The 11,901-nt window shown below is 48.4% G+C and overlaps 1 protein-coding gene across 1 annotated transcript in view; it reads right to left on the bottom strand.

The window, feature by feature from the left end:
• Positions 1-897: 897 nt before the first annotated feature.
• The window catches only part of B3GAT1 (beta-1,3-glucuronyltransferase 1), a 31,711-nt gene continuing 20,707 nt past the window's right edge, over positions 898-11,901 (bottom strand). Inside the window, exons 4-8 of the mRNA XM_010078748.1 lie at positions 9,573-10,081; positions 7,082-7,378; positions 3,040-3,155; positions 2,736-2,738; positions 898-1,801 (exon numbers count right to left, since the gene is read on the bottom strand). Of these exons, the coding sequence (XP_010077050.1) occupies positions 3,069-3,155; positions 7,082-7,378; positions 9,573-10,081 (893 nt within the window). The 3' untranslated portion in view covers positions 898-1,801; positions 2,736-2,738; positions 3,040-3,068. The remainder of the gene's footprint in view (positions 1,802-2,735; positions 2,739-3,039; positions 3,156-7,081; positions 7,379-9,572; positions 10,082-11,901) is intronic.

The following is an 11,901-nucleotide window of genomic DNA, read 5'->3' as shown; positions in this document are numbered from 1 at the left end:
CAATGCATCTAAAGGAACATTTTAGTAAAGGCTACGCAGCAAGACTTCTGTGACTGGGAACTAAAGAATGCAACTTCTCCCCAATGGTTTAGATATACAGTGGGAGAAAATAACTTACCAAAAAAATTTTTTTTCAATATTAGGAAACACACAATTGTCATTAGTCCAAGGGGAGACTTCTGCACTGTGAAGCTAACAATCAAATCTATAGCATTTTAATAGTTCTATGTGTTAGGGCTAAAAATAACCATGTCTATTTCCAAGATTACATTTTCCCTCAATTCAAAGGTAAAATTGTGCTTTAGACCTTTTTGAAAGAATTGGGACAGTGGAGGTTGATCAAAGGTTTGACAACAAGGGGAGGTAAGATTTGGTTTTCTTTTTAAAGGGGCCGGAGATGGGGAGAAGGGGTATGTTGTACCTCAGTTTCTTCCTCAGCCAGTTTCTCAATCTCAAATACAGAGTCAAGCAAGGTAGGAACACCCAGGTTCCTCTTCTGCATTGCTCAGTCCTGTGTCTCTCACTGAGAAGCAAAATACAGTTTCATCAGAGAACACCCTTTTATCAGTGCTATCTCGGGTCCTTTGACATTACAGAACAGGGAGGAGGTGACTAATGTTCTACAAAAATAGTTTTTCAACCTACCTCAAGCCAGGTGCTGAAGAAACAGAGCACTAAGCACAGGATCCCCTTTACAAGGGTGCTGCTCTATCCATCAGAAGTTAACTCTCCAATGGCTCCAGCGTGGCTTTTCACGCCAGTAGCTCTGCAGTAGTATGGCATGGCCCTGAAAAAGGGGCTAGGGCTGAAGGATACATTCCAGTAGAATGGTAAATGCACTAAAATCAGCTTTTATCATTCAATCCCTAGTTTTAAGCAGTTAACTTTATTTTTTAAGAGTGGAAATTTGGCTTTATGTAGAAGCACCCTTCAGAGAATCCCACACCTAATGCTTATGTGAACCAAATTAGAGCTAAACAGAACCGAGATCTGAGCCTGGATGAAGTGTTATGGTGCATGGCCACAACAACCTCATTAAAACCCACTTCCAATTATTTTAGCATGGATGAACAGAGAACCACATGCTGTAAACACGACTCCATCCAGGAACATAGAGGTATGTCAGAGTGCCCTCCAAACCATGAAACTAATGAAGGGAAAGGAGAGGGAATACAAAGAGAAGGGAGATACTTAATGGATTTGTTCTAACCTGCCTTGCTTTTCACCCTCCCCCAAACCCTTCCTGTCTTGTGCAGCGTAATAAACACTGATTAAAGTAGGTTTAAAATTAAGGGCTAAGGTGCCATCTCAGAAGGCAGCTGTCCCCTCCGTGACCAGAGAGCTGCTTAGGCTGTTGCACACATAGCCACAAGGTACGTGTGTCTCAGGAAAAACAAGTCCTCAGGGGCCAACACACTCCTGTGGGCATTCTCACCCTTGCTTTCAGGTCCTGTAAAACACCCCCTCAGTCTAGGCTACCATTCCAGCTGGGCCACCCGCGTCTTCAGTGCATCATGCCCTGCATGCACTCCTCCCAAACCGAGCATCTCGCGAGGCAGCTGGTCTTCTACAGAAGCTGATGTTAGTCCTGTATTTTCTGTGCTTTTTCTCCACCTCCGGAGCGTCTGGTTCTGCTCAGAGTCCAGGAGGAAGGGCAGGGGAATCCGGGTAGTTTATGTATGCAGTGTCGCTTGTTTTCAGTACGCTAAAACTCTTGGAAGTCAGCAGAGGTCCTGGCTGCTGCCTGTCTGGCTGGTTGTATGCTGTGGAGAGGAACCTTGCAGGCTGTGCGTGAAGAAATCTGCAAGAGAGACACAGTGAGCATGTGTATTGCCCTTCTGCCTCTCCGCAGTTAGCTGCCACCCCTTGGAGCTATCCCAAAACCCATCCCGGATTGCAGATCTGTGAGTACTGCTGCTAGGCAACTGGGTGTTGGTGAAAAGCAGTTGTGACAGCGCGGAAGAGCTACGGCCTCTCTGCACAGCCACTATATATAGCCCAGGTAACACGCAGCGCAGGCTTTCCTCTGCTGTCCTGCCAACGGGCCGCCACGGCAGGCCACTGCAGCAGGCAGCGCTCCGTCCCGTCAGCCCGGGGGAATGTGCTATAAGAGAGCTCGTTACTGGTAAAAATACACTGTTGCTGAATGGATTTACCCTTTTCCTTTGTGGCTTTTGCTTCTCTGTATTTGAGAAGAAAAGAGAACAAGCAGCAAGCTTCTCTCCCCTCCAGGCCTGGCTCTACGCTGCAGTTAAAGGCAGCTGTGCATTTATTTTTTTTCCCCATAATAACGAAGAGCGGCAGATCTATGGATGCAGATATAAGCGAACAGCCCATCCTTCACTCTAACAAACCAAGTGCAGAGTGCAGTCTGGAGATAGAGAAGATGAAATGCACCCAGATGCTCAGGTAATTACAGGTGAGAAGCCTGGGCATGGACAAATGAGCAGGAAGTCAGCCATCGGTGTGTGTTCCTTCCTCCCCTCCGTGGAAGAAGACACGACCCGCTCACCTTAAGCAAACACCTCGTGGGGTTTAATCCACACCCTCCCTCACCTGTCACTGACTTTGTGTGGCTTTCATGTGGATATAAATTAAACTCAGTGAAAGCTTCTGCCTGACTTAAAAATGCTTTCGGCTGATATTGCCTTAGCTTTCCTGAGGCGTTTGCAGGTGCAGGAATCCACATCCTTCACCTTGTGCTTTAGCTATATTAGTACAGTTAATAAGGCAACCTTCTCATTTAGACAAGGGTTTGTTTTTTTAACAATGCAATTTCTGCCTAAACTCACTCCCTGGATTCCTCTTCTTCCACCCAACCTCTCACCAGCTATCTCCCCTTTAGCAGCTTGTCTTAAAGATAAAAAAGAGAGGTTAACTAATGGTCTCAAGAAGTTTTGCAGCAAGTGAAGATCAGAAATGTGAAAAATGGAAATCAAAAAGCAGATTTAATAGAGCTCTTGTCTTTGTTCTGTCATTGTCTAGTATTTTCCTTTTTCACTGTTGTTTCTCATTACTGTTGAAAAATGTAGCTCTTACCTGGTGTTGGTCTCCACTCAGCCACGCAGTCAGATTTCCACGTTGGGATCTGTGAATCCTTTCTTCCCCTCATTCACCAGCACAGGCTTTTCTGTCCTCGTATGCCAGACTAAAATCTGAAAAAGCCAGAAGAAGTCATTAGCTGCATCTCTTCTCTGCACTAACAAATATTCTTGCACATTAAATCAATAGTGCAATTTAACCATCTACCCTGGAGCCTAATGGCGCATTCACAGCTGAAAGGAGGTTTGCATAAAACTTCATTTAGGCAGGCCTACTTCTATCCAGAACGCACAGTGCACAGAAATTACCCATTTTACAGTGTACTGTCGTGGGACATTAACCTGCTCCTTCCATGTAGTTATCAACCATCTTCCTCGAAAGGCTCATCAACCTTTTCAGTGATGTAAGGCAGTTCCTTCATACCCGGAGAATCACATGCATGTTTCCCCATAGACCATGTTCCTTACTCTGGTTCTTGGTTATCATGTTACTACATCCTTGGCCAGTTTGGAGTTATGTGCTAGACACAGAGTCCACATGCCAATTCTTGCCACTTCAGGTCACATCCTGACTCGTGCATTACAGGGAAGAGGCAGTTACACTGAGTACCCCCAGCTGCTCCAGTTGTCACCGGTGCCTTTGGTTGTGTGAAATACTAAAATGGATTTTTCAGCGTGTCTCTGAAAATCCATTATTGGAGGAAAGACATTAGTCTGCTCTCTAACCTCACTATCACTTCTTTTTGACTTTTAAATTCTTCTAAGACACTAGAAAGATAGGGGAGTGACACTGATCTGAGAAGTACTTACTGCTGCTGCGGCTCTCTGTTGCAACCTCTGCTGTCTCAGAGCTGCAGGGTGCAGGAACTACTTACAGAACACTCTGTCCCACATGCTCTGGGCTGTACACTGCCCTTTCATAACCCAGCAAGCATTAGCCTAGCACATCACCTCAAAAGCCCCATACCTATCTCCTTGAAATGCTGGCCCCGTGCTGCCATCCACTATTCTGCACCAGGTCCAAGACGCTGCATCACTTTAAAGCCCCTCTCTAACTTGCTTAAAGCAGAACTGAAGCTTCTACTAAAAGCTTCCCTCAGTCTTAGCAGCGAAGATTAATATAGATCAACATCTGTGGAGATGGAAAAAATACAAACTGAAGAGGTGGTCTAACATTTTTGGATGGGGGAATATTACAGGTAAACAGTTTCTACTCGCTGTGCTATACTGCTGGCGCAGACAGTTCTGGAAGCTGTTCAAAACACCCTCCCCTCACTAGACTCCATCACACTTACTGCTTTGCTCTTAGCACCTGGATTGCTGGGGGCAGCTTTATCCCTTCAGAGCTACAGCTTCCTGCTTCCCTTCACCTGCTCACATGGATATTTCCTACCTTGCAGGGGTTCCCCTCTTGTTGCTATGACAATACTCTGCACGTTTAATCCAAGTATCTGGAAACCATTTCATACCCAGTCCCCGCTTTTCTGAAAAACGAGGGCACGTTCTGTTTCTAAAGGATGAACAAAGCCCTTTTCAAACTCTTGTGGTTAAACAGCAGCACCCCCACCTTCCCAGGAAGCTGTTTGACCAAATTTGTCTCTGAAGTGAGCAGTCACCTCCTGTGCGGGGCTTAAATCTCACCTGCTAATACTAAGGCAGTAGAGACCAACTGCTGTCTGGAGTGGGTCCAAAAAACCATTTCGTCGCTCCCCCACAACCACTTCAGAGCCCGCTCATCAAACTCAGCCTTTATTATAGCCCTGCTCACCCACCGCAGCAACGCTGCTGCAATTACTGCGTTACTTTCCCATGAAAAGGCAAAACCAAGCAGGTCTGTGGAAGTGGCTCTCAGTGCCATGTAAGCATCAGTTACAGACTCCTCATCCAACAAACAGAATGTATAAACCTTAATGCAGTCCAGGTGCTAGAAAAACCTTGTAGTTAATTCTCCTTTCCAGCAGGAGCAGGTAAGAGCTCTTCCCACTTCTGACACATGAACACTCAACCCTGCTGATGGCCAAGGGCTGCGCTCTGCCAGGAACGGGACTCGCACTTCAACAACTCTACCCACATACTCATAAACAGCAGACCGCAACTACACACTATTAGCTTTTCTTTAAACTGGATCCCACTTTTGCATTGTTAAAGCCAAGTGCCAGAAAAGACAGATATGTTAAATGAACTAAAATGGACCAATTTTCAGAGCTTGCGGCTCGGTATAGCAGCGTCTACCATTTTTCATGCTGTGCTCTTTAATGCGGGAGGGAGATCACCATTTCGTACAGAAACACCTGCTCTTCCTCTCAGCCAGTTGCTTGACTTTTTCCACAAGCCTCAGGGAAGCTCTGGCTTGTGCAAAAAGTACAGTTTGCAAGTGAGCAAACAGTGAGGGGGGACGAAGAATCTGCCTTCCCCTGAGCAGTGCTCCCATACAGGTCATTTGAGGGAGTCCCGTTTAAAAATTGCTACTGCTGTGAAACACTTCCAATCCTTTACAGCCTCGCCATTCAGAATCAGAGGACTCAAGAAAGATTTAAGAGATTACAAGGATTCACCTCCACAGCAGACTTCTTCATTGTCTTCTAACAGGAAATTAAAAAGCAGAAAGGCAAAGCTGAACCTGCAAAGCTGAACCTGCAAAGCTGCACTCAGAGTTTGCCAGGAGCAGACAGCATTCAGTTCACAACAAGGACCCTTGTAAGATCCCCATGGCCTCGCTAACAAAAGAAACGCAGTCTGCTTCAAATCCTGGCCAGCAATTCCTGCTTCCTCTCCATCTCTGACCTGCAGCTCTTGTGTGACAGCACTGACACGGCAGCCTGTCTGACAGCCCCGTTTTTCTTCCTCCTGCCTGGAAATAACCTTTTCCTTCCTCTCCTTCATCCATGTGTTCCTCCACAACCATCATCTCCTATCCCCAGCTTCTAACACAGCTTCTTTCCAATAGTTATTTACAGCAGGGACAACATACCAAAGATTGTGTAACCGGTCACGGAGTGAACACCCCTGATCTTCTGTGCAACAGCCTAAAAGCAACCTGCGCATCTCCCTTGGCCTGCTGGAAACACACTTCTTTCCAGCCAGTGCTTTCTTGTTAGATAGCAGGGAATGCAGTGCCCAAGAACAGAGATCTAATTTTAATCCAATCTCTTTTTCCACCCTTGGGAGACCATCTGTGTTATTTATGCCAGTGCTGGACAGCCATAACCACAGACATGTAGATTTTAAAAATGAAGCACAGGAGGTATCAGACAAAAAACAAAATTTCTTCCCCCCCTCAGCTCTTCTTCCTTATTCCTGGACTCCTTGCCTGAGCACAGCTGAACATCAAGATCCTGGTTTTTCCATGGCTGTGGGCAGTGGAGCAGTACAGATAAAAAGCAAAGACAAAGGTTATTATTCAAATTTTTTTCCTGTCCCAAAAAGGGATGGAGACTTGGGACCAACTCTGGGTCTGCAGGCAGTAACAGCTCATCTGTAAAAAAAAAAAAATCCTCCTGGGATAATTAAGCAATAAAGACTCTCTAGATCATATCGGGTGGTGCCTATTACAGACAAAGGCATGTCAGTGCTACACAGGGTCTGTCGTCTCAGAGGACCCCCTCCATGCCTGTGGTGCTCAGCGGACCCACTCACAAAGCTTTCAAAAGCACTTTGCAGCACCTCCGTTGCTGATGTGCTGTGATTGATGCGTGTCACACTAACCAGCGTTGTCTCATTGTATGTCACACGCTCCCCTGTCATTCCAGATAGATATTCATCTGTTGTCTCTTGTCTTAGACTGGGAACTCTTTAGGGCAAGAAGCATCACTGTGTTCTGAGTTTCTATGTTATTTAGCACATAGGGGTCCTGCTCCGTGACCTGGTGGCTCCTAGACCATGTGTAGTCAAATAATTAGCAGTCATTTGACAGCAGAAAACCCTGCCGCAGATGAAGCTTTATGGAAGCCTCTCAGAGCAATGTGACTGAATGATGGGGCTGAACGGGCTTTCTCCTACCTCTGGATCCTTACAACCCACGTACGAGAACGAGACCATACCTTAGTGCAATTGGCAGCTTTCGGCTCAAGGTCATTCAAGGTCACTAGTTCCCGGAGCAGGCTGCTCTCTTGGTAGCCTCCCTTCACTCCCCGCAGTTTGAAGTAAGCCTGAGATCGCTGGAGAATCAGCCTGAGGTTCACAGCAAACCCCGCCATGTCTATAGCGAAGGGGCGGTGGGGGTCAAACACAGTTTTCCAGCCGTAGACCTTCCCTGCAGCGTTCACTTTGGGAGACTCATAGCGCAAGCCACCGACAAAGGCTACTGGCCACACCGACACCTTTCTGGTGCTGCGCATCTGGAGGCAAGGAAAGAGAAGGGTATGGTGGGTGCACACAGAAGGACTGGCTGCGTGGGACTTCCAAAACACAAACGAGCACCCCATCAGAACAACTTCCCCTTGCTCAGTCGTACACAAGCCCACAGCTAAGAGCCTGGGTGGGGTTCCCAGACACCCTCTGGGGCTCGGACCAAGCCGCAGAGCTCGTTACTCACCTGTACAAGGATGCACATCCTGGAGCTGGAGAAGCAAAGTGCTTTGGAAAGCAGCAGCTAACAACAGCGATAGTAATGGATAGCCACAGAACCAAGCATGAGTTCAGCACTAAAAACAAAGCTGCCAATAATAAACATAACGGAGATTTAAGAGTGTTTTTTTCTCCAAAGGTCTTTAGAGCTGTGGAGCATCAGTCCTCCACGTGGACGGCTGGGGAAAGCAGGACACAGAGGAGGAAAGCACCTTGTCCAAGGCCATCTGGAAATGCATGAATGGCACATCTAGGAAGAAAGGTGCTTTCTTGGAAAGCTAAGGAGTTTCAGCTGCAATCTCAACCTAAAGCCACAGTAAGGCTAAAACCATCTTTAGAGTGAGGCACTGCAGCTGTAGCCCACAACCCCAGGGACAGCTCAGAAGCACAGCCTCTCCAGAAACTCCCACCACGCAGGACAGTGCTTTGTAGCTGCTTCAGCTACCCAGCGGAACGATGCTGGATGCCTCTACTCCCTGTAGAGTCACCAGGAATAGACACAAGCCATCAAGGGACACTTCAGATGCCTGCATTTGCCAACAGAGATGATCTGAATGCCAGTCTGCCCGCTCGCCCGCCAGCACCCTGTCCTGCTCTGCTGGCAGGCTCAGCCTCTCGTTCTGCTCTGAGCACAGTCTCTTAGATCAGGGATCTCCCAGAGCTAATCTCATCACTGCTAATTACTGCAAACGAGACCAGAAGAGCTCTGGCACTTGCCCTTCTGCATTATACACATGCTAACGGCAGCCCCTGTCCACAGGGAACAATAGTGCGTGTCTTCTGCATTTCACAGCACATTTCATTGGCTCCGTGTGACCTTTAACTGCAGCTACATATCGGAGAGGAGAAGCCTCTACAAGCACAGCACACGGGTGAACCAAGGAACCCTTTCTGCTTTATTAATGTGTGGTGTCTGTCTCAGGATGCTGCCAGAACCAGCCTCAAAGGGGACTGTGGAAGAAAGACATTCAGTCGGAATTTGCTTTCAGCTTTAAAAGCGTATCTATTCCTGTGGCTAGCCAAGCTCAAGTGAAAGCCATACGGGAAGGGAAAGGGGGGTATGTATGGAGCAAATACACAGGAGATCCCTGGTATGAAAACTGGCAATGGGTGGGGAAGGAGGCAGTCCTCCTTTCTTGTCCCTTGCTGCAAGAGCTCGGCTCAGGAGAGCAAGGGAACAAGTAATTCTGAGCTGGAAGCCAGGTAAGGTACAGCGTACCTGGCACTGTAAGACCATTGCGTACCTGCAGGCAGGGCAAGGCACAGGGATTCATTTAGAGCCCCAGCAGGAGTGGAACAAACAGCAAAGGTGGGAAAGCACATGGGAATCTGTGCTACCTCAGCTGGGGATCTGTGCAGGGCAGGCACCAGGCTCTTGACAGCTACAGAGTTTAACCAGTGGACACTCTGGGATGAGAGCAAACAAATGCAAACAGCAAGCAAGAAACAGAAGCCCCTGGGGCTCCTCAAACAAGAAGAAACAGGAATTGACAGCCAAGTGCAATACATAGGGGTGGTGGAGAAGAAATGTGGGTAACATCAGATCAGGAACCAGCCGGAAATCTCCTCCAGGGTGGGGCATGGAAGGAGGATGGCTGAGGTTTCTTTTGCTAGGCACGTGCTTCTGCACAGGCACGTCAAGACAGCAGGCGCTGTTCAAGGCTCCCCACAGGGCAAGGCAGCTCCTCATTAGCTTTCTCTACAGTAAAAATTATCCACCTTCTGATCACATGCCGCAGGATAAACTGGGGTTCCTGTTACTTTGACACGGGGAAACACACACTTTGCAGCGCAGTAACCAAGCCCCACAGAAAACTTTAGGACAGCTGCAGTGGGACCCCTACCCCCAGCTGATCCAGAGCTCAGGAGAGGATGTACACAGCATCTCCTCAGCTCAGAACACAGCATCCTTTACACCCCACATGCTGCTTTCAGCCAGTTGGGGCCCCCCCAGCAGGGTCTTACCTCCTCAAAGAGCTCCAGGCTGTAGGTGTTATCATCATCGGCAAAGTAAACAATCCCTGGCTGGCTGTTATTTTTGTTAAAGGTCTCTCTCAGCCACCTCAGGGCAAGGTTCCTCTGCATGGTACCCCGGGGAATGCGGGGATCCCTCATGTCCCCCCGCAGCTTGTAGTTACGGGGTGTTTCCACATTGAGGTGGGTGTAGTTGAGCCCCGTGTCGCGCAGCAGCCGGGTGATGAGAGGCGTGCGTCGCTGTGAGTCCTCCACCAGGATCCAGTGCAGGTTTGGCACGTGCAGGAGGGTGTTGGCCAGGCGCGTCAGCTCTGCCTTCTGTACGGGCCGGCTGTAGGTGGGTGTAATGACGTGGATGGTGGGAAGGGTGTCTGACCATGGGGGTGGGCGGGTATAAACATATTCTGTCCTCACCACCTCCACAATGTCCCGGTCCGACAAGCAGTATTCCTTGGAGTCCAAGCCTGCAGCGAGATCACGCCGGGAGTCACCACCATCATCTGAGCAAGGGTATGAGAGAGAAGAAAAAGCCGCATGGACTCAGACCTCTAACACCCCCCGACTGAGCCAGCAGGCTGCTTGCTAATAGCAGGTTACCCTCATGGTTTCAGAGGAAAGGAAACAAGCTTGGATGGAGGCTTCAATAAATAAGTACACAAATAAATAAAAGAATCAGGGACAAACACAGATAAGAAGAGAAGTTCCCGCTGTTAGAAAACCAGCACCAAACAAGGCCTGAGAGCCCAGGACAATGCTGCAGCTGAGTGCTCAGAATAAGTAGCTTCAAAAAGAACCCAGCAGAGACAGGCTTGTACCACAGTTAGATCTAGATAAAGAAAATAGCACCATGGATTGATGATCTGTCATTCCTGAAGAGGTCCAGGGCTCCGGGCACCGTGCTCAGCGGGGCAGCTCTGCACTCAGGCACTGGAGCACCCGGACTGGGAGGCAGGGACCTAACCAGTGGAAAATACCGAGCCAGTGAAGATCCCCCAGCAGCATCGTCTGCCCAGGACACTGCAGTACCTCTGGTGCATCCTTCACACTTGTGTACCACTGCAGACCAGCCGGAATACGTGGGTCTGCAGCTAGGAACTGGCAGAGATGAAGGGCCCCCTCCATTCAGGACAGAAACCAGCTGCTCTCCAGTGGGCACAGAATACTCTGAGCCATCGATTTTGCAAAACCAGCTACTACCAGGAACTTGAGATGAGAAAGAACAGGAACAGACAGACATTAGATCTGATCCAGCGGGGTACTACCTATGGTTTTTTCATAGCATGTGACTCTCCCAGCAGCATAGACTTTGATACCAGCCCTGAACTGAATGCAGGCCTCGTACTCCATGGCATTGACAGAGGGAGGGTGAGTACCTGCTGGGGGGGGACAGGGACGAGCTGTCCTGCACATCTTGCTGTCAGGCCCTATATAGAGCAAAGCACATAGCAGAGCTCTCTGAAAGCAGAGAACGCTGGAATAAATTCAAAAACAGATCTGCAAAATGCATTGGACACAGACACAAATGTAATTAGCCAGGATGGTGCTTGAGACAGTTTGCAAACCCCTGCAGGTCAAACCCTCAGCTGCAAATCCTGGCATGTGGAAGCACTGCTGTTCTGTGCTCGCTGGCATAGAGATTCACATTTTTTTTCAGCACCTGCTATCCAAGGATCTCAGAAATGCATTACAAGAACAAAATGATTTCTCCCAAGAGCTTTCAGGTTGGTCTCTGTCGCCGCTCATTTTCCACTGGGGTCTCAGAGAAGTGGAGGCAGAGGAAGTGTCTTACCAGGGTCATTGGTAAGTTCAGGACGGACTCAGAGCAGAGCAGTCTGTGCTGTAACTTCATTGTCTGTGGCTATTCACAAAAATAACAGCTCCTAGGTTTTGGGGAATTGAATCAAACCGGTACACAGACAGTGTATTCTTAGTAGTCTGTCAAGTCCTGTTGTAGAGCCCAGTAGATCCCTCATCCTTTACAACACTGTGCACATTCCAGAGGGGATCACAGTCATTCTCCCCTTAAGAACTGCCCAAACCACCTCATGGGTTGCTGTCAGTCCTCCAGGAGAAAGTTACAGCTTCTCAGGACAGACTCTGAACTTCTGACAACTCCAACTGCACATCAGACTGTTCAGCAAAAGGATAAGCAACTGTGGAGGATGGGTGCGAACATCAAAATGAAAAGGGGAGAGAATCTCCCAGAGAAAGGGACCAGAGAGGGAAAATGAGCTGACATTCTTCCCCACAGACAAGCCTCCCCAGGCTGATGCGCCTGCCCTGGTGCTCAGCACAAGGGCAGAACCAAGAATGAAGTTTG

This window comes from Pterocles gutturalis, unplaced genomic scaffold (genome assembly GCF_000699245.1).
Source record: "Pterocles gutturalis isolate BGI_N339 unplaced genomic scaffold, ASM69924v1 scaffold6791, whole genome shotgun sequence".
Taxonomy (NCBI): Eukaryota; Metazoa; Chordata; class Aves; order Pterocliformes; family Pteroclidae; genus Pterocles; species Pterocles gutturalis.
This window is presented reverse-complemented; position numbering and strand designations above follow the sequence as displayed.